The sequence below is a fragment of the Geotrypetes seraphini genome, chromosome 1 (assembly GCF_902459505.1).
Source record: "Geotrypetes seraphini chromosome 1, aGeoSer1.1, whole genome shotgun sequence".
In the NCBI taxonomy this organism is placed as follows: Eukaryota; Metazoa; Chordata; class Amphibia; order Gymnophiona; family Dermophiidae; genus Geotrypetes; species Geotrypetes seraphini.
This window is the reverse complement of record NC_047084.1, coordinates 166701600-166727965: the sequence shown is the minus strand read 5'-3', so window position 1 is coordinate 166727965 and position 26366 is coordinate 166701600. Positions and strand designations below refer to the sequence as shown.

At 42.0% G+C, this 26366-nt stretch overlaps 1 protein-coding gene across 1 annotated transcript in view; it reads left to right on the top strand.

Annotated features, from left to right (window-relative positions):
• Nucleotides 1–26366, top strand: part of PDGFC (platelet derived growth factor C) — a 471080-nt gene that overhangs the window by 328910 nt on the left and 115804 nt on the right. The window contains exon 4 of the mRNA XM_033941302.1: nt 9647–9827. Within this exon, the coding sequence (XP_033797193.1) occupies nt 9647–9827 (181 nt within the window). The remainder of the gene's footprint in view (nt 1–9646; nt 9828–26366) is intronic.

The window sequence follows — 26366 nt, the reverse complement described above, 5'->3', positions numbered from 1 at the left end:
CCAGCGGTGCAACACAGGAGCTTTCTTTTCGATCTCCAGCCCGAGAGAACTGACGACAGACATTCAGAAAACAGCGCGGGGCCAGGCTGGAGAGCGAAAAGATTGCTCCTGCCCTGCCCCGCTGGCCGTGAGATTGGAGGAGGCAGCCGTCCAGCAGGTAATGTCCCGTCTGACTGCAGCAGTCTAAGTAGGTTTGTGTGCTGGGAGCAGGGTCATGCTGTCTCAAGCAGTCCTCATCATGGACCCTGCATGTGAACCCGGTATTCACTTTTTTAATATGCAACCAAGTTTTCCTGCCTTTGTGGGTCATATCTCTGCCTCAGATCAGTTCCTGCCCAGACTTGTTCTACTGTTTTCCCAGGGCAGGATCATTCATGTCACAGCCTGAAGAAGCAGAATGTGACGAGGCTGGACAGAGGTTGCTTGTTTTCATATTGCTGCTGCCAGCAGGTTTGCAGGACCCACAAACAACTCCTAAGACATCTTCCCAAATAACGTCCCCCCGCAGCTTGAACCTCCCATTCTGAATCCCCCAAATCAAGGACTCCAAGAACCCCCTGGCATAAACTGGGGACGTCTAAATGGTAGAACACTGAGCACTGCCTAAGCCACTCAAGCAGCAAGACTGGACAACCGGATCTCCAACCTTCTGATGTCCACCCCAGACTACAAGACATTCAGAAAAGAACTAAAAACTATACTTTTCAAGAAATTCCTGAAACAGCCCTAACCTCACGTACTCTCAACAACACTAAAATAGACAAAGGATCTACCCTTTACTATCATAACAAGGGCAATTATGCTTCCACTGATACCCCAGTTCATAAATCTTCTGTTAAGCCTCCTTGTTCTTAACTACCAAAGAAATATCAAAAGATCTTCTCTTTAGCACTCTAGCAAATCTATTGTTCTCCCATTGTAACCCTGTTTATAAATCTTTTGTAAGCCGCCTTGAACCGCAAGGTAATTGTGGAATAGAAATCCCTAATAATAATAATAATAATAATAATAACAGTTTATATACCACAGTACCGTTAAGTTCTATGCGGTTTACAAAAGATTAGTGAAGTACAAGTTGAGTTGACGTACAAGTTGAGTTAACTTAAGGGATGTGGGAACAATAGGGAGAAAGGGCAGGAACACCGTTAGAGAGGGGAAAGAGAGAAGTGGGTCAGCTGTCTAGGTATTTCAGGTATAGGTGAGTTTTGAGGCGTTTCCTGAATACCTCATAAGTGGTGGGCAATAGGAGTTGTTCTAGGTCTTTACCCCATAGAGCTGCTTGATGTGAGAGAAGATGCTCATGGTGTTTTTTTAGTTTGCATCCTCTAACCGGGGGAGAAACGAAATGCAAGTGGGAGCTTCTCTTGTGTTTGTTGGCTGAGAAGGAGAAGAGGTCGGTGATGTATTTAGGGGTTAGACCGTAAAAAACTTTAAAACAGAGGCAGGCGAACTTAAACTTTACACGAGCTTCCATCGGCAGCCAGTGTAGCTGTTTGAAGTATGGTGTCATGTGATCGAACTTCTTTAGACCGAAGATTAGTCTGACCGCAGTGTTTTGCATTAGTTGTAAGCGTCGCATATTCTTTTGGGGGATTGCTAAGTAGGCGATGTTACAGTAGTCGAGTTGACTTAATACGAGGGATTGTACCAGGATTCTGAAGGCAGAGTTATCAAAGTATGCTTTAATGGATTTAAGTAATGTAATGTAATGGGTGCCTAAGTTTTATAGAATCGCTGCCAACATTAGCGCCTAACTTGAGGCAGACATTATAGAATCAGGGCCTGAGTGCCAGTAGTCAGGTATAATCCAGCACTGAATATACCAGTCCAATTCAACTTATAGTGGCCAATATATATATATACACTTCTCCCTCGGTATTCGCGAGGGTTAGGTGCAGAGCCGGACCACGAAGTGTGAAAAATCGCGAATAACTTCTCGGCTGGCTCTGACCCACCCCCGCCTCCCTCCTGCATCCCCGAACCTTACCTGGTGGTCTAGCGTTGAAGCGGGGTAGGAGCGATCTTCCTATGCTCCTGCCCCATGTAGAGACGTCATCAGAATGGCTGCCAGAAGTTCCCATTGTAGTCTTGGACGGCTTAAAAATAGCCAAAAAATGAAAATAGGTTGTTTGTAAAAAAAAACAACAACAAAAAAAACATTACGAATTACCAAATCTGCGGATACTGAAACCGCGGATTCGGAGGGAAAAGTGTATATTTTTTTAAACCAAAACAATACTGACCTGCACAGGCTATTGGTCATGCTGATTCTAGGAAAGAGTTAGCACAGGGTAGCTAATCAGGGCAAGTTTCAAGGGAATCCTGAACAATTGCGTAAAGGAAAATGCCACGAGAGGGAAATTCTTTGAAGCTTGACCTTTTATTGCAAAGGTTTTGACATTTTTAAAGCAGCTCCTTTGCCCGTTTCCCTGGTCTTCTACAAGTTGCTGCCTTTGCCAGCATTTTATCATTCCCACCAGCCCCTGAGCGATTCCTGCAGTATGTTTGATGACACATTCACAGGAAGGGAACACTTACATCTAATGTAGATGAAATCATTTCTGATACTTCACCAAATCTGAATTTTTTTTTTTTTACAGGGTTTTATTAGAGGTTAAAAAATAAACCAAGCATTCCTTCCTTTTCACATGCACATTTAGACTAGTGAATGCTGCTTGTTGTCTACAACCGTCCACAACTAATATTTCAGTAGAGTGCAAGCATTTAAATCACTCAAGGGGTCTTTTTACTAAGCTGTGGTAGAAAGTAGCCTTATTGTGCTGTTATGCAGATTTTTTCCTGCATGCCAAGGCCGTTCTTACTTCAGCCAGAATATCAATGTTCTTGAAATTTTTCTAAAACGGCCTTGGCATGCAGGAAAAAAAGCTGCGTAACAGTGCAGTAAGGCTACTTTTCACCACTGCAGTCAAAAGATAAGTTATAGTACTCCCCCGATATTCGCGGGGGTTCCGTTCCAGGAACCCCCACGAATCTTGAAAAACCGCGAATACAGGAGACAGGAGAGGGCAGCGGGACTTGCTCCCTGCCCGACAAGAGCAGGCAGCAGGAGGCGGGGCTAGGGTGGGACTAGAGGCGGGATTATGATGTTTACAGGGCAGGGATGGGCGGAACTGGGCGTGCCTGGGGGGGGCGGAATAAGGGGTCCGTATTTTTCGATTGGAAAATCTGGAAACCCTATATCTATCTATGTATGTTTTGAAATTTTTCTTAAAAAAAAGGAAGAATATTAAGAATCAATGACGAATATAGCTGTGTGTTGAGTTTATCTACTCAAACAGCTTCCTGAAGATCCTGAAGAAAAATAACAGATATAATTAAGTGTATATATACACACAGATCCTCAAGGGCTTCACTACCAGAGAGGTGTGTTGGCACGATATTGTTTAATTAGTTCTAACATTTTCAGTGGTGTCTGAATTGTTCATGCACTAATACTGCCATACATGCATGGCCCCTACCCAAAGTAAGCGTGTGAGCCCTTTTTGCCACCTATTTTATACTCAGAGGCGAGAAGGGCTCACATGCTGATCAGCACACTGCAATGTGACTGCGCTAACTGATTCACATTTTCATGCCCACGCTCTAGCCCCACCCCCTCTGAGAAAATGAAAGAAAAATTGTTTAGCATATGGTTAGTGTGTGTCCTTTGGGCTTTTACCACAGGACGCCCCAGTGCATCCTGTGGTAAGCCCTTTTAAACTGCAGTAAGCGCACGCTAGCACTTACTGCAAGCCCTCAGTGAAATCATAGATGAGAGAGTCTTTCTGTGGTCCTATACTTAAATCTAAAACAAAAAAATTCCTTTTAATCTTCTCAATTTATATTTATTCCCGTCAGGGAGCTGTCAAAATTATTGAAAGGGTGAAGTTCTCAATGGGGCTACTGTTACGAAGTGTTATTTTACCACTAATCCAGGTTATTAGTAACTAGGACTCATTGCATAAAATGCGACCTGTGCTAAAATTGCACAAGTTAGTGGTAAAAAAAAAAAAAAAATAGAATGTCTTAAATGTACCCTTAAGTATGTCATTTTTTAATGGAGAGTTCATCAAAGGGCACATGCTAATAATTAGTGCTCTCTAAATGCTAATGACACCCATAGGAATATAATGGGTGTCTTTAGCGTTTAGGGTGCGCTAACATGGTAGTGCCATTTGATGAATTCCTTCCTAAATGTATATTCTAACACCCTTAACACATTATCAACCACAGGGCCCATTACATAAACCCCCTAATTCTATATAAAGAGCTTAAAATTGCATGTGCAAATTTGGGCATGCGCCCAAATTGCACAATTTAATTGCATAACAAGCCAGTTAGCACAAATAATTAGCACTAATAATTAGCCAATAACAAGCCAATTAGCACCAATTAGCAATCAATTATCAGTGTTAATTGGAAATAATTTGAATTTATACATGCATCTTTACAGTCACTATTCTATATAAGATATGTGTGTAATTTTTTCCTCATGGATCTGAAAAGGGAGTGTGGCCCTGGGAGGGGCATGACTAGGTCAAGGATATTTCTAGGATTCATGCGCAGTGTTATACAAGCATAGAAACTTAAAACATGATGGAAGATAAAGGCCAAATGGCCCATCTAGTCTGCCCATCCGCAGTAACCATTATCTCTTTCTCTCTCCAAGAGATCCTATGTGCCTATCTCAGGCCCTTTTGAATTCCGACACAGTCTCTTCTCCACCACCTCTTCCGGGAGACTGTTCCACGCATCTACCACCCTTTTAGTAAAAAAAGTATTTCCTTAGATTACTCCTGAGCCTCACCTCTTAACTTCATCCTATGCCCTCTTATTCCAGAGCTTCCTTTCAAATGAAAGAGACTCTAGACTCATGCACATTTATATTCCGTAGGTATTTAAATGTCTCTATCATATCTCCCTTCTCCCGCCTTTCCTCTAAAGTATACAGATTGAGACCTTTAAGTCTTTCCCCATACGCCATATGATAAAGACCACATACCATTTTATTAGCCTTCCTCTGGACTGGCTCCATCCTTTTTATATCTTTTTAAAGATGTGGCCTTCAGAATTGTACACAATATTCTAAATGAGGTCTCACCAAAGTCTTATACAAGGGCATCAATACCTCCTTTTTCTTACTGGCCATACCTCTCCCTATGCAACCTAACATCCTTCTAGGTTTCCCCGTCACCTTTTCAACCTGTTTGGCCACCTTAAGATCATCACATACAATCATACCCAAGTCACGCTCTTCTGTCATGCACATAAGTTCTTCACCCCCTAAACTGTACCGTTCCCTCGGGTTTTTGCAGCCCAAATAAATGACCTTGCATTTCTTAGCATTAAAGTTTAGTTGTCAAATTTCAGACCATTCTTCAAGCTTCACCAGGTCTTTCTTCATGTTATTCACACCATTCGGTTTGTCTACTCTATTGCAGATTTTGGTATCGTCTGCAAAGAGGCAAATCTTACACAACAACCCTTCAGCAATATCGTTTATAAAAATGTTAAAAAGAACAGGCCCAAGAACAGAACCTTGAGGCACACCACTGGTAACATCCCTTTCCTCAGAGTGATCTCCATTGATCACTACGCTCTGTCGCCTTCCTCTCAACTCCAGTTTCTCAGGTTTGAAGTCAACTTTCCCAAGTCACAACTTCAGTCTTGTCAAGTGCTGCAAATCATAGAAGCCTATTTGACACCACTCTTCTATGGGCTTTTTTACCTCAACAAATGCAAGACACCTTGCTTCATCTTTGCAATCATGTTTCCACTCTACAAACCATTTCAGCAAGACAGATGATGTGACTCATAGGTCACATGGCATCCACAGTTCATGTTACTCCCTTCACATGACTTCATCTCAGATCAGCTCAGTAGGCCCTAGCATCTCAACGGTCTCAAGCCCTTGATCCCATATCCCGATAGATCAAAAACACATCACCTCTTTGACAATCTCTTCAGTGGTGGATAAATCCAACAAATATTTCCTGTGGTTTGTTGCTTCACATCCCCACACATCAGAGTGTGCTCACCACGGATGCGTCCATGTATGCTTGGAGAGCCCACCTGGACAGTCTCAAGATACAAGGTCGGTGGTCTGCTCAAGAAAAGACATTTCACATCAACCTGTTAGAACTGCGGGCAATTTGAAATGCTCTAAAAACCTTTCAGGAGAGTCTTTCCAACCAAGTCCTCCTTGTTCGAACAGATAATCAAGTAGCAAAGTACTACATCAACAAGCAGGGAGGAACAGGCTCTCTTCCTCTGTGTGAAGAAGCCAAGCACATTTGGAATTGGGCAATTGCTCGAAAAATATCTCAAAACCATATATGTATAAGGAAAACAAAATGTTCTAGCCAACAAGTTCAGCAGATTTCTTCAGCCACACGAGTGGACTCTCAATTCCAAAGTCTTACGCTACATTTTGTCATTATGGGGGACTCCTAAGATAGACCTGTTTGCGTCTCCCCACAATCACAAATTGCCTCAAATTCTGCTTCAATCAGTACTCACCTTATCGTCTCAAAGCAGATGCATTTCTTCTGGATTGGATGAGCAAGTTCCTCTATACATTTCCATCAACCACCATGATCCTGATAGCTCCTCGGTGGCCCAGACAATCTTGGTTTTCCCTTCTGCTTCAGCTGAGTTCCAAAGATCCAATTCCTTTACAGATCATTCCATCTCTGCTCACTCAGAGTCAAAGATCTCTCTTACATCCCAATCTGCAATCTCTGCACCTAACAGCTTGGTACTTCTCGGTCTGACTTCAGCAGATTTTAATATTTCTGACTCAGTACAAGCCATTATCGCTGCTTCCAGAAAACCTTCTACTTAGCAATGCTATCAACATAAGTGGAAACACTTCAATTTGTAGTAATCTCCATGCTTCTTCCTCTTCTTTTCCTTTAGTGTTGGACTACCTTCTCTATTTATCCAGTTCTGGACTTAAGACTACTTTGGTCAGAGTTCACCTCAGTACTATTAGTGCTTTCTATGCTCCTGTCAATAATAAACCTCTGTCCAAGCATCTGCCTGTTTCCTGGTTTATGAAAGGAATTTTAACTCCAAACCTCTGCTCAAGCCACCTCCAGTTGTCTAGGATCCTAATATAGTCCTCACCAGTATGATGAAGCTGCCATTTGAACCACTGGCAACTACTCATCTTAAGTTTCTTACTTAGAAAGTGGTCTTCTTGATCTCCATCATTTCCACTCATCGAGTGAGTGAACTTTAAGCATTGGTTTCCGATCCGCCGTACAAAGTATTTCATCATGACAAGGTGGTTCTCAGGACCCATCCTAAATTCCTCACAAAAGTATTCACAGAATTTCACCTGAATCAATCCATTGTGCTTCCAGTTTTTTTTTTTTCCCAAAGCCTCATTCTCATCCTGGAGAAACAGCTCTACACACTTCGGACTGTAAGCATGCCTTGGCTTACTTACTACATACAAAGGACTAGGCCACACAGGACTTCATCTTAACTGTTCATCTCTTTTGATCCTAACAGATTTGGCCTGCCTGTAACCAAGAGAACTATTTCCACATGGGTAGCGGCCTGTATTTCTTCTGCTATGCTCAGGCTGGGCTTGTGGTACAGCACACAAGGTCTGAGCTATGGCATCATCATTGATGAAATTTGTGAAGCAGCTACTTGGTCATCAATTCACATATTCACATCTCACTACTGTCTATAATACACTATTGCAGTAGCTTCCACACTCCAGCTTTCAAATAAATCTAGGTCACATCTGTGTATGCACTACAAATAGAAGATGGCTACAGTATGATTCAGTATCTGTGACCTATCTGCATGCCATCCAATTATTTTGCTATCTTTTTCTATTGAGTTGCACTAGCTCTTTAATACTCTCCAATAGAGCAATTTCAATATTTGCTTTGATTGGCTGAAAACTGGTCAATTACCACACCAGTTTTTAAAAAGTTGAACATGGATTTCGAAGTTAGATATCGCTAGGCGATTAGGGTGCCTAGTGGCACCTAATATGGGCACCCTATATATAATCTGGCCCTTATTGCCAGAGCCATCAAGGGATGGAGTCAGAGTCAGTACAAAAATGTTGTCCTAACTTTATCCAATTAATTATCTTGGCACCAGTCTGAACACTGGCCAGCACCTTGATAACTGCTGGCAGCCTGTACATGACCCAGATATTCAATGCCTGTGGCCCGATAAGGCCCTGCATTAAATTAGAGCTGGGCTTCAACGCTAAGAAATGTAAGGTTATGCATCTCGGTAGCAGAAATCCATGCAAACCTTACACCTTAAATGGAGAAACACTAGCTAGGACTTCAGAAGAAAGGGACTTGGGAGTAATCATCAGTGCAGACATGAAGGCCGCCAAACAAGTAGAGAAGGCCTCATCCAAAGCAAGGCAACTTATGGGATGTATCAACAGAAGCTTCGTTAGCCGCAAATCTGAAGTCATAATGCCACTGTACAGAACCATGGTGAGACCTCATCTGGAGTACTGTGTACAATTCTGGAGGCCACATTACCGTAAAGACGTGCTTAGAGTTGAGTCGGTTCAGCGAATGGCCACTAGGATGATCTCGGGGCTCAAGGGTCTCTCGTACGAAGAAAGACTAAACAAATTGCAGCTCTACACTCTAGAGGAGCGCAGGGAGAGGGGGGACATGATTGAGACATTTAAATACATCATGGGACGTGTCGAAGTGGAAGAAGACATCTTCTTTCTCAAGGGACCCTCGGTCACAAGGGGGCATCCGTTCAAACTCAGAGGAGGGAAATTCAATAGTGACATAAGGAAGTATTTCTTCACAGAAAGGGTTGTAGATCACTGGAACAAGCTTCCAGAGCAGGTGATCAAGGCCACCAGCGTTATTGACTTTAAGAATAAATGGGATGCCCTAGTAGGATCCTTACGAGAGTCGAGTTAAGGAACTAGGTCATTAGTACTCAGACTTAATGGGGTGGGTCAGTAGAGTGGGCAGACTTGATGGGCTATAGCCCTTTTCTGCCGTCATGTTTCTATGTTTCTATGACACTTGGAACAATGTTTTAGATTAAAAATCAATAAAGATTTTTTTAAAAAAGAGAGAATGACACTTGGACAAATTTGTCCCCATTCCCGCGCAATCTGTCTTCATTTCCGTTCTAACTCCGCGAGTTCTATTCCTGTCCCTACCTCATCCCTACAAGCTCTGCCCTCATCTGCACAAGCCTCAAACACTTATAATTCTAAAGTTTTCAAGGCTTATATAGATGAGGAAAGAGCTTGCAAGGATGGGGCAGGGACAGAGACAAAACTTGCGGAGAAAGTACGGAGATGGAAATTAGATTCCATGGGGATGGGGACAAATTTTTCCACTTGTCATTCTCTACATTGCATAACTCGGTCTAATTAGATTGTGAGCCTGCCGGGACACAAAGGGAAAAATGATTGAGTAACTGAAAAAATGAATGTAAACCGTTCTGAGCTCCCCTGGGAGAACGTTATAGAAAACTGAATAAATAAATAATTCAGCCCTTGGCTGTCAGTAGTTTCAAAATCTCTGACTGTTGTGAGCTAAATTTTGGTGGGAAAATAACCAGATGTCTGTTTCTAAAATCCTTCTGTTTAATGAATATATTTTTTTTCTTTTTGTCTCTGTAGGTATGACTTTGTAGAGATTGAGGAGCCCAGCGATGGTACCATTCTTGGGCGCTGGTGTGGTTTCAGCAGTGTGCCAGGCAAACAGCTGTCCAAAGGAAACCAGATCAGGATACGATTTGTATCTGATGAATATTTTCCTGCTGAACCTGGGTTCTGCATTCATTACTCATTACTCATGCCAGTAAGTAATAATCCTTTCAAGACTCTGACCCTATCGGGGACAAAAACCAAGCAAGCTCCCTGCTTGTAACTTGATATGCCTGAGGTCGGTTGCTTTTAGCTGAAAAAAGAAAAATGTTCATGAAAGAAAAACAGTTGTCTGAGGTCTGGAATTTCATTTCTGCATCATAACTAACCAAATGTTCCTGTGGTTGTCATGGATGGCTTTATACAAGGAAGTTGTGGGTTCAGTAGTTCATGTGGTCATAAATGTACCCAGTAAGTTTAAATGCAAAAATAATCCAAGGACCCTTCTCAGCTTGTGAAAGATGCAGCAGATTTGGAGAACTAGCTGTCTTATATGTGGGGAATCTTGGCTTTCCAAAATGCATTGAGAAATACAATGCAGAAAAGCTGTCATTGTCCCATGGGAAGGATGGAAACAACTCATCTATACATTCCACAGTCTAAGCATAGGGCATTGCTAAACTCCTGAAAGCTTGGGCTGAATTGCTATTAAGCAGTGCTTTTTTCTTTTTATATGTATTGTTACAAAATATTTACACCCACCCCCCCACAGACACACACTCTTTTCCGAAGCTGCATTAGCGTTTTTGATTGCCGGCTGCGGCAGTAAAAGTTCTGATGCTCATAGGAATTCTATGAGCATCGGAGTTTATTCTACCGTGACTGGTGATAAAAAACCTTATTGCGGCTTCATAAAAGGGGGGGGGGGTAGTTTTTCAGTGGATCCCCATTAAATAATCATTTCACCATTGCAGATTAAGCTAATCATGAGTTTGTCAGAGGTCCTGTAAATCCACATCCCAATGTTTGTGTGTCCGTGCTTCCTTTCTCAGTTTCCATGGGGCAATTTGTCCAAATAGGTTAGTGTTGTGTATATTATGATAGGAATGAACTTTACTCCTAAGCCAGGGCGTGCGGAGTATGATCTCAGTCTCTCAGATTTGCTGCTAATTCTCACTGTGGTGCTTCCATTGTGCCAAAGAGAGCTTCCTTCTGGAGTACATCCTCTGTTCAGTCCTTTTTAGTTTATACGCTGAGGAAAGACATCGTTATGAATACCTAACGTAGCCTTCCATCAGTTTTATTAAAAACGTACTTGCAATTTACAAGTTGCCCACATACAGGGCTTATACATAGGGCTTCTTTTACTAAGCTAGCGGTTTTAGCACGCGCTTAGCGCATGCTACAATGCCGCGTGCACTAGATGCTAACACCTCCATTGAGCTGGCGTTAGTTTTTCCGCGTAGCGTGGGGGTTGGCGCGCGCTAATCTACAGTGCACGCTAAAAACGCTATCGCAGCTTAGTAAAAGGAGCCCATAGTAACTGAATGAAGAGGTTTCTGAACGACCTCCTTCCAGCTGTGATCTGTTGATGATCTCTGTTGAGCTTTGTGTTGAAGAAAGAGACTCCTCAATCCTAACTGACCATAATGAATTAGGTTTTAGGAAACAGTAGGAAAGTGGTAAGGAATGATCATTGGGGAATGTTTACGGGAATTCTCACATACTCAGATGTTAGGCCTGGATCATTTAACCTCTCATCTCCTTTCCCCATAGAAGAGGTGCATGTTGAACTTGTCATGGAAAGTAAAATAAACGGGTTGTAAAGGAGCATAAGTAGGTGGAGTGGAAGGATGGTCACAATGGATTCTGGAAGATAGTCAATAAGTTCACCTTCTGCATGAGAGCTCTTTTCAGTAGGATGGTCTCAAAAGCAAATTATGATAGGATTGAAAAAATTCATTCATTTTCATTTGAATTTCCTCCAGAAAGTTTTAATCTGCAAGCAATATATTATTGAATCTCCAAACAGGTCTAGCAGAATCTTCTTCATTAAACTATTCAATCCAAATGCCAGCATGATCCATCAAAAGGATCGGGTCTATGCTAGCCCTTGTAACCAAACTAAATTAAACCTTAAGTTTATATACCGCATCCTCTCCATAAAGATAGAGCTCGGCATGGTTTACAAGTACTTTAATAAATGAGGGAAAAACATAATAAGAATTAGTGGTTATAAAGAGGGTAGTAAGCTTTACATTTTTGAGAAAAGCCAGGTTTTCAAATGCTTTCAGAATAATTGGAAGGAGCCCAGATTCTGCAGCAAGCTCAGTGATTTCCCAAATTTTCCTGCATAGATGACACCTTTTAATGAGGGGAAAGATAGTTTAAGTTTTTGGTTGGATATGGTAATGTCAGGTCTCAAAGAATTCCAAGATAGTGGAATTAGGGAAGGAAGAATGCCCTGTAGGATCTTGAATGTTAGGCAGGTACATTTAAAGTGAACTCTAGAAATCATTGGAAGACAGTGAAGTTTTGACAGAAGCGGGGAAACATGATCGAATTAACTTTTTGTGAAGATCAGCCTAGCCGCAATGTTCTGGATCCGCTGAAGTCTTTGAAGACTTTTCTTGGTTAGACTTAGATAGATGGAGTTACAATAGTCCAGTATAGAAAGAATGTTTGATTGTACAAGGACAGCAAAATGTTGTTGCTGGAAGCAGGATCTCACTTTCCTCAACAAAATGTAATCAATTCTTGAAAATGATGTATGAACATGAGAGCAAAAAGTAAATCTGTGAGCATTAAAATGAAAAAGCCTCCATATATCTTTTAATCCACATGACTGTACAAGATTATTTAGACCTAGTGAATTTAATTGCTTACTAGGTTATTTGTCCAATAATGGATCCATGACAGCATTGAAATCTCCGGCTACAATTAAATTAGATGTAGCCAGTGACAGAATTAATTTGGCTGGGTAAATCTGCTAGAATAGCTTTAGTATCTTTGCAAAAAACAATCGGCGGGAGGGGGGGAGGGGGGATGTACATTTTCCAAAGATATCATCAAGCTATCATTACTGGAATCTTCCTGAATTCATGGAGCATCTTCCCGACTGGCTTGCTTTAGAATGGCAACTTATGTCCCCATTACGGTTAAACAAACACAATCCCTGAGAGAGAAAATTAAGAAACAAGCGAATGGATTCAAATCTAATCAGGAGGAGAGAGCTGAATGGTTTTTTTTTGAAGACGATTTTGTTTTGTTTGTTTTTTCATTTTGTGCTTTGAATACTACTGGATCACATTGTTGGACTTTGCACTTGCACTTTGCTCATCGTGATGAATTTAGGAACAGTTTGCACATGACTCTTTGAACTTGTGGACGTTTGATCTTCAGATAGTTTTGGATGGCTTAGGATTTCAATTTATTCTTGATGTTTCATTGGACTTGACATCAAAGGATGGAAGATGAACTAAGATGAATTAAGCTGACCTAAGCCGAAGTTTGGGTCTATTCGAGATAAGTGACTGATGAAATATCTGATGAAAATATATGAATACTATGAATGATTGAATTCCTGTGCCTTGTCTGGTGTTTGTGTATATGTTTATATGTTTGTCTGTTTAATTTATTGATGGTGATATATATATTAATAAAATGTTGAACAAATGCTATATTAATGAACTTATATGACTATTCTAATAATTAATGTGATAGATTATTGGGTTAATGGATGAATTTGGATTGTGATTTTAAAGAGTGGGTTCGATTGATGGTTATAACCCATTACGGTTAAGCCATATTTTGAGTATCAAGTTGCCCCGAATCTACAAGGACAATAGTATTCTTTGTGCCTCCTGGAAAACATTAAAATTCATTAACAATTTAACATCTATACCAGTACAACAATCCACGTGTCAATCCTTAGGTTTCAAATTGGTCAATCCTTATGATTCAAATTGGCGAGTCTAAGATCCTCTGGAAGCATTGGCTGCAGGCAGGTATACATACTTTAGATGATGTGTTATCAAATGGGAAAATGCTTGATTTTTCACAACTGCAACAATCATTCGGCATTGCACATTCTGAAGCATATAAGTGGTTGCAGTTGAAGCAGGCCATTCAGAAGGGATTCCCTGATTGGCATAATTTAAAGAATCAGTATAGCTTGCCAGGCCTATGCTTCCAGACATATTTGCTAGGGCATCAGGCCGCCAAGTGGTATAAATTAATATTGAATATTTGAATAAAAAAACCAAAAACTAGTCTAAAAGATATTTGGAGCATTGAGATAAAGCAACAGATTTCTGCTACTCAGTGGCCACGGATTTGGACTTGGAGGATGAGGTGTACAGCGTCAGCATCTATGAGACAAAGTTGTTTTTTTTTCTGTTACATAGAGTTTTTTGGACCCCAGTTCGGTTGCAGAAGTTAGATAGTTCAAAGTCTAATAGATGCTGGCATTGTCATCTTGGAGTTGGGACTCTGGATCATTTGTTGTTCTATTGTCCTTTGATACTCAACTTTTGGAGATCAATATGGGGAAAAATCAATCTGATTTTGGAATCTTCAATTCCGCTGTCTTATGAGGTGATTATTTGTGGTACATTGTTGTCATCCAAACCTCCTTTAGACAAATATAAAAGTAGATTATTTTCCATCATGACTGGGATAGTCATGCAAATGTTTACCAAAAACTGGAAAAATTGGGATCGACTTAATTTCTCCTTTTGGTGGGACTCTTTATGTTTATGCTACAAATATGAGAAAATGAATTCAGAAATGTTGTATAATAATAAATTATTCAAATTGACATGGAGTCCACTGATGAATTTTGTTAACGATATTTAGCTGGATTAATTTCCTGATTTCTTATTTGATGCAAACATCCAGGGAGGGAGGGTGGGTGGACGAAGGAGTATTTTATTTTGAGGTTATCATTGATTAATAAGTTCTTTTATTATATGTCTGAAATAATACATTTTGTTTTTGTTCTTGTATTGGGGTGGGAGGGAGGGTAAAATGTTTTTGAAGTATTTCTATGATTGATGTAAATGCAATTTTGAAGTTTATCAGTATATGTATATTTGAAAGCATTGTTTTTGAGTGGAAAATTAATAAAGATTTATAAAAAGAAACAAAAAACAAATTATGATAGGATTATGCATGTTATTTTTCTATAATTCTTCCCCTCCTCACCAATGGTGCTTGGTAGAGTATCTCCATCTTCAACTAAGTTTAGTTTTGAGGATATCTATAGTAAATATTTTTTTTAGCTGTGCTTGAATATTACTGACCTAAACATCAGATAAATTTGCATATTTTGTTTACTCTGAAAACAGCTTGGTTGAGGGTTCCCCAGTCTATGAAGCTTTGACAGCACACTGATCATTTGCTGCATAGTTTAATTGAAAAAAACTCCTATCCATTAGAAGTCAACCTTCAAATGAGCCCTTACCAAGCAATTACTGTATGTTTTATTCGTAAATAAGTAAAATTAAAACCCGTGGCATATAAGCTAGTTTAAAAAATTAAGAGCAATTTAATCATTCTCTCTACAAATGTTAATGCAAATGTCAAATGATGCAGTGCAATTTATTTATTAATAATGTAGTGTACTATCATGGTGGCACAGTTTAGGAAATCAAGGCATGCTGGCATTTTGCCACTGCTGGAAATAGGTCCCAGCTTCTACTGTCATCTCAATGAAAGATAAGTTTGTCAAATTCCTATTCAGACTATCTCTTATTAGCTTGATAATGATGATCTCTTTCCTTATTGAAAATGTTATCTTCAATAAATTATTAAAGCGTGCAAGTTATCTGAATGTTTGCATCATATCTCATCTGTCACTTCTTTCAGAAACATAGGACATAGAAAATGAAGGCAGATAAAGACAATATGGCCTAATCATATCATCTACTATCCTTTCCTCTCCCATGTCCAAAGCTTTCATGAATTTAAATATACTTTTTGTTTCCACCACCTTCACCGGAGGCCATTCCATGAATTCACCACCCTTTTTGTGAAATAAGTATTTTCTGAGGTTACTTCTGGGTCAATCCCCTTTCACCTTCATCCTATGACCTTTATTCCAGAGTTTTTTTTCAACTGAGACTCACCTTATGTGCATTTATACCATGTAGGTGTTTAAACGTCGCTCAAGAATAAATACATAATAACTCTAGATAACTAAATAATCGAAATGTTATTAGCCAGCGATGGAGATGCTCCAAGAAAGCCACATTTAGCAATTAAGTGGAGAAAAAGCCTCGAGCCATTTATATAAAGACGGCAATCTCAACAAATTTTAAGCCATTCAAATAATATCATAGGCAAAAAAACTCCACAGTTCAAAATGTATATTTCAAAATGGGCATAACACCCACCACTGTGCACAGGAAAAACAAGGGAGAAAAGTTTCCAAACTTAGCTTGGCATGTTAATGTTTGCCATAAACATAAGAACATAAGGAATGCCTCCGCTGGGTCAGACCTGAGGTCCATCGTGCCCAGCAGTCTGCTCACAAGGCAGCCCAACAGGTCCAGGACCTGTGCAGAAATCCTCTATCTATACCCCTCTATTTCCAGCAGGAAATTGTCCAATCCTTTCTTAAACCCCAGTACAGTACTATTACGTCCTCTGGAAGCGCATTCCAGGTGTCCACCACACGTTAGAAACATAGAAACATAGAAAAAGACGGCAGAAAAGGGCTATAGCCCACCAAGTCTGCCCATTCCAAATACCCGCCCTCTGGTTTCACTCCCCTAGGGATCCCATGTGAATATCTCATTTTCTCTTAAAGTCCAACACGCTGTTGGCCTCAATCACCTGCAGTGGGAGTTTGTTCCAATGATCCACTACTCTTTCAGTGAAGAAGTATTTTCTGGAGTCGCTATGGAACTTCCCTCCCCTGATTTTCAGCGGATGCCCCCTGGTGGTCGAGGGTCCCATGAGGTAGAAGATATCTTCTTCCGACTCAATACGGCCCGTGATGTACTTAAACGTTTCAATCATATCACCCCTCTCTCTTCGTTCCTCAAGTGAGTACAGCCTCAGTTTATTCAGTCTTTCTTCATATGTGAGATCCTTGAGCCCCAAGACCATCTTAGTGGCCATTCGCTGAACCGACTCGATTCTCAGCACGTCCTTCCGGTAGTGTGGCCTCCAGAATTGAACGCAATACTCCAAGTGAGGCCTCACCATGGACCTGTACAGCGGCATCATAACTTCAGGTCTCCTGACGGGTAAAGAAGAACTTCCTAGCACTCATTTTGAATCTGTCCCCTTTCAACTTTTCCGAATGCCCTCTTGTTCTTTTATTTTTTGAAAGTTTGAAGAATCTGTCCCTCTCTACTCTCTCTATGCCCTTCATGATCTTGTAAGTCTCTATCATATCTCCTCTAAGTCTCCTCTTCTCCAGGGAAAAGAGACCCAGTTTCTCCAATCTCTCAGCGTATGAAATATTTTCCATCCCTTTTATCAGACGTGTCGCTCTCCTCTGAACCCTCTCTAGTAACGCCATATCCTTCTTAAGATACAGTGACCAATATTGGATGCAGTACTCCAGATGCGGACGCACCATCGCCCGATACAACGCCACTGTCTAACCTCCACTACAGCTGCAAAAAACGCTCAGCAGCAAACACCATCGCTGTTCCTCAGTGTTCCAACAAGGCTGTAGTGAAGGTTCAGACAGTGGCATGTGAACAACGTTGCTTTATGGTGAACATCAACATGCCAAGCTAAGATTGAAAACTTTTTGTCACCCCAAATTTTTTTAAGGGATGCTGAAAAGTTCTCAGCTCAACAAAGAAGGGAATGGAGGAAGTGACGTCATCGTGGCTGATGGCAGCCTAGAGCGATAGCTCAGCGGACCCCTGTGCTGATCTTTGCTATCTTCGCGCGATTTTGCGTGCCTGCACTTTTCACTTCCTTCAGCTTGTTTGTAAAACTGATTTGCTGCATCTCGATGGCGACGCGAAAGAAGCAAACGGATATTAAGGCGTTCTCCTCGCCGCTCCCGAATGGGCCACCTAAAGCTGGTTCCAAAATGGCGCCCGATCCGACCGCGGCTGCGGAGGGTTCACTTGCTGATGCAGCGTTGCCGACTTTTCATCTGGAGATGCGTGGCTGGTTCCAGGAACTGAAGTCTGAACTCTCTGCGGTTCGGGCTGATATCCATGCTGTTGTCGCTGAGTTAAAGCGTGAGGTGGGTGAGATCGGGAGTCGAGTGGGAGAGACAGAGGTTGCAGTGGAGGCACATGGCTCTGAATTAACACAGTTGAGAGGCAGGATTGCAGCGCTGGAGGAGAAAGCTGATGTGAGCACCCTAAAGCTGGAGGATCTGGAGAATCGTTCCAGACGATGCAACCTTCGCTTTCGGGGTGTGCCTGACACTGTTTCTGACTCTCGCTGTATGGAGGTGATTGATCATATATGTATTCAGGCACTAGAGACTGCTGGCTTACCTTTGGAAGTGGGGAAACCATTGCTTGATAGGGCCCATCGCATCCCTGGCCCTCGTGATGTTAACCGCCCCCGTGATGTAGTGGCTTGTTTTCATCGCTATATGGATAAGGAACATGTGCTTAGAGCGGTGCGGCGATCTGGAGGAGCGGTTAAATGGGAAGAAGTGGATATTGATGTTTATCCTGATGTGGCTCCAGCAACCTTGGCCCGCCGTCGCACATATCGAGACTGTACCCGTATACTGCAGGAGCGCAGTGTTCGGTATAGATGGATTTATCCTATTGGGCTGGCCTTTACTCATGCGGGCAAGAACTATTCTGCAATATCTGTGGCTGATGTTCAATCCCGAATGGTGGAAGCGGGGTTGATGACGGCCTCAGAAATGGCTCCACTACCTCAGAGGTCTCCTGTACCCAAACCAGGGAGGGGGCTCGGCTGGCAGAGAGTGGCTAGGTCGACTGCTGCTCGTCGTCCCTTGGAAGTGGCTGCTTCTTCATCTCTTTGAACTTTTGCTTTTGTGGGACTTGTTCCTGAGTTATTGTACTGTATATGTTTATTTTTGCAGTGAGATCTATACTGCGAAGGTTGTTTTGTGGGTTTGTTCTGAGGGTCCCTGCGGGAGCTGTTTTTCTACACTTCCTGTACCGTGGTATCCAGGTGCTTTGGTAGCTGGACCATGTGGGGTGATGATGGGGGGTTGGGGGGAGGGGGGTGGGGTGTTGGGATGGGTGGTGACCGAGTGCAATTGAATGTGGTTGTATGGGAGTGTGTTTGTTTATTGTTTCTATTTAGGGTGCGATTAAAGGGGTTGGTTGATTTGGGTGCTTTGGACCATGGTAAGGGTTTGGCGTTCCAGTGCATTTATTTTTATTATATGAATGGATAAATTTACTTTGCTGTCTTATAATGTTCATGGTTTGAATACTCCACAAAAGCGACGCTTGTTATTTAAGGAATTGAGTCGCCTGAATATTGCTGTTGGATTCATTCAGGAGACCCACTTTCAATCTCATTATGAGAAATTGCTTGTTCACAAGAGTTACCCTCATGTTTTTCTCTCCTCTAATAAGATTCGGAAAAAAACTCAGGGGGTGGGTATTTTAATCCATAAACGTGTCCAGGTGGTATTGAGAGAGGTTGTGCGGGATGTTGAGGGACGCTACGTCCTGGTCAAGGCTGAGTTGGATGGCATTTTATATAGCTTATTGAATGTCTACGCTCCTAATGTTGGTCAAGGGGCTTTCTTTACTTTGTTAGAACGTGTGCTGTTGGATCATGTAGAGGGTACTCTCCTGGTGGGAGGGGACTTTAATCTTACCTGCTATCCTCAGGAGGATAATTCTAATTCTTCCATCCGTTATGCTAGAGGTGACAGAAGGGCTTTTTTGCGCTTTCTCCGTCGGCAGGATTTGATAGATGTGTGGCGCTATTTACACCCTGGTGCTCGGGATTATACATTTTATTCATCGAAACATGATTCGTATACCAGGATTGATATGTGGATGCTGCCTCGTGTTGTTCTACCGCGTGTCTTAGCCTCAAGTATTGAACCCCGTGTGTGGTCTGATCATGCTCCCTTAACTCTGGAGTTACAGGTTGGACTGGTTAGAGGAGGTCGTCGATTGTGGCGTTTGAATGATTTTTTGTTGAAGGATCCCATTACCTTATCTTTGTTGGAGACGGATGTTAGGGAGTTTTTTGTTTTTAATGATGTGGCCGGCATTAATGTAGTGGTACTGTGGGAAAGTTTTAAAGCCACTCTTCGTGGTTGTTGTATTTCAAGAGGGGCGTATCGCAATCATTGTCGGGTTGCTCGCAGGTTGGAGTTGTTGACCCGCCTCCGACGCTTGGAGAATGCTCATAAGAGAGCCCCGTCGGTGGCTGGTGGTGTAGCTCTGGCGAAGTGTCGGAGGGATTTACAGGAGCTTGATTTAGAGGGAATGGCGTGGGCCCTACAACGGCGGAAGCAACGGTTTTTTGAATGGGGTGGTAGGGCGGGTCGTTTGTTAGCTACGCAGATTAGGCAAACGCAGGCACAGCATTCTATCACACGGATTCGTAATGAGTCGGGACAGCTTTGTGCTGATGATGCGGCTATTCACCAGGTTTTTTTGTCTTTCTATCAGACTTTGTGTTCTCCGGAGATTGAAGCCACGGAGGGGGAGATTGATACTTTTTTTTCTAGAGTGACCTTGCCTTGTTTGGCGGAGGTTGATGCGGACTGGCTCTCTTCCCCTATTCAACCCGCTGAGGTGGTGGCTGCTATACGTCATTTAGCCGCTTCTAAGGCACCGGGTGTTGATGGCTTCTCGCCTTTATTTTATAAGAAAATGGAGACCTATATAGTTGATCCTCTTACTCGATTGTTTAATTCTTTTTTGGAGGGTGAATGTTTACCGTACTCATTTCGGCAGGCGGCGGTCTCTCTTCTTCTTAAACCCGGCAGAGATCCCCTCCTTTGTGGGTCCTACCGTCCTATCTCGTTGTTAGGAGTTGATTATAAGCTGTTTACCCGTATTTTGGCAGTCCGTTTGCAACGTTTTTTGCCTTCCCTAGTTCATGGTGATCAATGTGGCTTTATTTCAGGGAGGCAACCTGGCGATAACATACGGAGAGTGTTAGATCTTATTGGAGTGGCCCATCAATATTCTGTTCCAGCTGTTTTATTATCAGTAGATGCTGAAAAAGCCTTTGATAGGGTCTACTGGCCATTTATGCTAGCAGTTTTGAAGCGGATGGGCATTTCGGGGGCTTTTTTGCATTGGGTGACTTTATTATATTCTGCTCCGGAGGCTTGCTTAAGGGTCAATGGGAGATACACCGCCAACTTTTCGATCCGTCGAGGTACCAGGCAGGGGTGCCCTTTATCACCACTGATTTTTGCGTTGGTTTTGGAGCCTTTAGCAGCTGCTATACGTGAGCATGCGGATATCCAGGGGATTGTGGTGGGTGGCGAAGAGCATAAGATTCTACTATATGCTGATGATATCTTGTTTACATTGACTCGCCCACTTCAGTCTCTGACAGTGGTGCTTCGAGTTTTGGCTCGGTTTGGTGTAGTTGCCGGCTTTAAAATTAACATCGATAAATCTGAATTGCTTAATGTCTCGCTTCCAGAATCATTGGTAGCGGACTTGCGTGCTAAATTCTCGTTTCGATGGGCGGCTAAGTCTCTTAAGTACCTTGGTGTGCGTATATCTCGAAGGCTCTCTGATCTTTTTGATTTGAATTACCCTCCGTTGTTACGGACTGTGTTTGCGGATCTGGACCGCTGGGAAGGTTTACGGTTATCTTGGATGGGTAGGATTAGTGCTTTGCGTATGAATGTGTTACCTCGTTTTTTATATCTGTTTTCCTGCCTGCCTCTCTCAATTCCTAAGCAGTTTTTACTTAGGCTGCAACGACGGGCCTTTGCCTATATTTGGACACATAAACCGCCCAGGGTACGGAGGGAACGTATGTATTGGGACAGGTTACATGGGGGAATGGGTGTCCCTGACTTTTTCACATATTATTATGCGTCCCAACTGCAAGTGTTATTCCATTGGGCTTATCCTTCCCAACGTTGGGTATCTTTAGAACAGGCTCTACAGCCGACTTACCCATTGGCTGCACTGCCTTGGCTATCTTTTGAGATCCTTCGGGATTTACAGAAGGGGGCCTCTCATGGGATGGCATGTACGTTGCAGGCGTGGTGCCGGGTCCGACGGACTTGGTTTCCCCGTCAACGTTATTTTTATGCTACTCCCATTAGATTTGCCCCTGGTTTTTTGCCTGCCAGAGATACTGGGATTTTTCGACGTTGGAAAATGGAGGGTCTTCGGGTGCTAGGCCAATTGGTATCGGGTGGAAATTTGGTCCCATTTGCTGCCTTGCAATCTTTATATGATCTACCAACAACGGATTTTTTTGCTTATGTTCAACTTCGGGACTTTTTGATGAAGAGGGTGATTCCTGAGTGGGAAGGGGCGGATTCTGCCTTTCTTCAAGTTTTTAGGATGGGATCTGGAGTGGGCCTTATTTCACGTTTATATAAAGCTCTTTTATACACCAGACCTCAGGCTCGCACATACGAGCATCGGTGGGAAACCATGTTGGGTAAGACCTTTGATTTACAACAATGGGACCGCCTTTATGGTACATTACTAAGAGTTTCTTTAGCGTCCCCCTTAGTTGAACAGGGTTATAAAATGCTGTTTCAGTGGTACCTAACGCCGGAAAAGGTGCACCGTTTCTATCATTGTGGTGATGGACATTGCTGGCGTTCCTGTGGGGGTCTTGGCACTTTTGGGCATATATGGTGGGATTGTGCTAAAATTGTACCTTTTTGGAAGATGGTTCAACAACTGGTGATTGATGTGTTACACTTACCAATTTTATTGCGCATGGAAGTATTTTTACTTAATTTTCCTTTGGGAAGTTTGGATGTTGACCAGAATCATTTTGTGGCCCTAGTTGCTACGGCGGCTAGACTTACGGTGGCCACGTTTTGGAAACATACCTATTTGCCTTCTCGTTCTGATCTTTTGAATAAGGTTGACCAAATTTATTTGATGTCTAAATTGACTGCTTTGAACAATGATTCCTGTGGTACGTTTCATCGTCAGTGGTCAAGATATGGCTCCTGGAGGGGTCTTTTTTGAGTTAATTTTCTTCTTCCTTTGTTTGGGACTTATGCTTTATCACTCGGTAGGGGGTGGGGGGGTTGTGTTTTCTGTGGGGGATTGTACATTTGCTGTTGGCATTCAGCCTGTGTACTGTTTTTCATTTTGTTGAATAAAAAATAAAAATATAAAAAAAAAAAAAAAAAACAAAGAAGGGAATGATGTGGAGCCATGAAACTTACAAGTTATTCCACATATTCACCCCTAAGTTCAACACACTTGGCACAACATATCTGAAGTTTCTCTAACCTTTCCAAAAATATTCTAATGTCTGGTCATTGAAATATTGGTTCACTGCTGCAGTCACCTCTGAATCACTTCACTTAAAAATTGTCACCCTTTCAAACTCTTTTTAAGGTTTGGAAACAGAAAATAATCTGATAGAGCAAGATCTGGTGAGTAGGGTTGGATGATCTATGCATTGAAACCCCAACTACGTCAAAACATCCATTTTGCCAGCCTTGTGAGCATTGTCTTGCAAAAAGAGAAATCCTCTCCACAGCTTCCTTCTCCTTTTTAATTTCAGTACCTCCTTTATTCGGCACAGCAAATTATAGTAGTACTAGCTGATGCCCCGGCGTTGCACGGGTATTTAATTATAGCAATAACACTGTAAATTGATTCAAATAAAGATACTTTATAGTGGTGAATGAAATTATTTTTTTACAGCTTTATAAAAAGTACAATATTCAAATTATAATGTGAAATATTTGACAAAATGAATACAATACAACTAACACAAAACTTGATTATAAACAACATTTTTAGTTTCACCTCCAGGAGCAAGAACATATAAATTCTTGGGTGAACCCACCCTTGAGCAAGCAACATAGAGTTGTCCATGGGAAAAACAGGGGGATCTTAAATCCACTCCACAGTATGTAATAGTCTGTCCCTGTGATTTGTTGATTGTGATAGAGAATGCAAGTCTCACTGGAATTTGCAATCTCTTAAACTGAAAAGGAAGATGTGTTGCAAGTTTCGTTCAAATCGGGCAAGCCGTTTTTGCGTTGGCAGCTTTGTACAATTTTTCCATTGACATGAATGGGTGTAATCTGATTTTCTGTTTGTAGCTCCGCCCACGTGTGCAGGTGGGCCGCGAGACCCCCAGAACATATCACCCCAGGTAGTGAGGGATCTGCATACCAAGTTTCGTTCAAATCGGTCAGGCCATTTTTGCGTGATCGCGGCACATACATACACACATACATACCTCCGATTTTATATATATATATAGATTCTGCATTAACTGTTTGGCCCCTTGGAAAACAGTCATTTCAACACCTTCCTGATTCCAAAACACTGCTGACTTTTGGGTCTTGAATTACCCTGGCATTGGAAAACTTGAGTGTCGCCTTTACATGGACTGTTGTTTTATCTCAGGATCATAGTGGTGTAACCATATTTCATCAACAGTAACTAGTCATATTAAAAGTTGGCACCAGCTCACTAAAAATGCTGTAAAATCAACTTGGAAATGTCCACTTGCTATCGTTTCTCATCAGCATTCAAACATTTGGGCACCCCGTTGGCTGACAGCTTGCATGCCCAGCTGCTTGTGGATTATACACCCAACACATTCTCTGGATATCTGTAGAATCTCAGTAATTGAATGGTGCCTCTGGTAAAGATAGGCGCCGGAAAGGTAGGCCAGGGTTTTCCAGGCCTACATTTCCAATGCCTATCTTTGACATGAATTGCGTCTCTGGAGGTGCCTACCGATGCCTAATGTCTCTTCCGTCATTAGCCACAGATATAGTGTCGTTAAGTACCTCTGGAGGCATGATTCCAGTGCCTTTTGTTTAGGCACTGGTAGGAACATTAAATTTTATATTAATTGCTGTCTCAAAAGTCATTACTAATTAACTTAGGTGCTAAGTTTAGGCGTTGGTTAGAGAATTTCCCTCTAAGCCTCAAAGCTATGTGCACGGCATGCTTCTAAGTGCAATGCTGCACAAGACAGTGTCCCTGCTATTTTTTTGTGACAGGCTCTTATGGAGTTGGCGTCTTCAATTGGTACAAATTAAGCTGATTGGTTAGCAATGGAAAGCTGCTTATGCTAGGCAAAGCGACCGGTAAAACACCAGCTTCTCAGTGGAGGCCACACACAGTGAAGAACATGCTTGTAAGGAAAAAGTCATGTTTAATTCTGATGTGATTTATACAACTATGCAGTGTATTTTGTTTATTGGCCGTTAACTATATCTGGAGAATGAGTCTTTTCCTGGCTTCCCCAGAGAGAGCAATTTCCAGCAAGTTGTCTGATGTCATTAGTTTCAGCACCATTTGCTGAGGTACTAGGATTCAAAGAATTGAAGATCTGATAACCAGTAATTATGTATGAAGGCATAAATTCAAAAATAAACCATTTTTTGTAAGGGACTGACACACTGGGGTTTTTTTCATTAGGGCCAGACACTGTTTTGTTTAGTAATACCTGGAAATAAATGTATTTGTCTGTGGTGATGCACTGTCAAAAAAATGACACATATAGCTCTTATCCAATGCAGAACGTTAGAGCAACCTCAAAACCTGTAATAATTTGTTTCTGGGAAGCCATACTTTTACAGGTTTCCTCACAATTGCAAATTTTATAAAATTCTTTAAATAATGGATTGTTCTCACTGGTATAGCTGAAACCCCTACTTGATGTCTTAGGTGCCATTCTGGAGTGCATGACCTATAAAATAGTTATTACATACTAGTCTTTAAGCCCGTTACATTAACAGGTGCTAGAATAGATGTGTGTGTCTCTTTTTTTCTCTCGCTCTCTCTCCTTGGCCGCTTTCTGTCTGTCTGTCTGTCTTTCTGTCTCTCTCTTTCCTCGGCTGTCCACCACCACCCCTTGCCTGCTCCCCCTGTCCAGCAGCAGCCCTTCTCCCTTCGTTTTACCTCCCCCCTGTCCAGCAGCACCCATTCACTGCCGGTCCATAGGTGTCAAAAGGTTGAAGAACACTGCTCTAGAGATTGCTGCTGGATAGATGGATGAGAGATGAGAGATCTCTCTGAGGAACAAGCTTGAAATCCTTAACCCTTCAAGTCAACTTCTTGTCTCATCCAAATACTTGTCCTAAGTAATAACTGTCATGCCATCGTAAAAAACTAAAATAAAAGTGTCTCATGTGGAACTTAAAGGGCCAACCAAGACCTTCCATCACTGCAGAAAATAAGGGTTGACACGGAAACTGAAAACACCATTATCTTGATTAGAGTTACCAGACGTCCGGGAAAAGCCAGACATGCCCAGACGGACTTTCCAAAACCCAGTAGTTTATCCATCTTTTAGAAAGCCTTGACCTACCAGCCACGTCTGGAGGGCCTCTGAGCATGCGCGTATGATGTGACATGGAGGCCCAGAGGTTTGAAGGGGCGGGGCTGGAGGCAGAATAGGGCGGGGCCATGTGTCTGGGTTTCTCCGTGCAAAAATCTTGTAACTCTAATCTTGATCATTTGGGAGCTTCAAGACCCAAAAGTATTACTAACAAAATAATGGTGCACTGAAGAAATTAAAATGGGAGCAGGTTCCCTTAAAACACCAATTGTATAAAAAAAGAGCAAGGCAGATATGGAAGAATGCACTTCCTTCTTGATAGCTACTGTGACATTGCAGC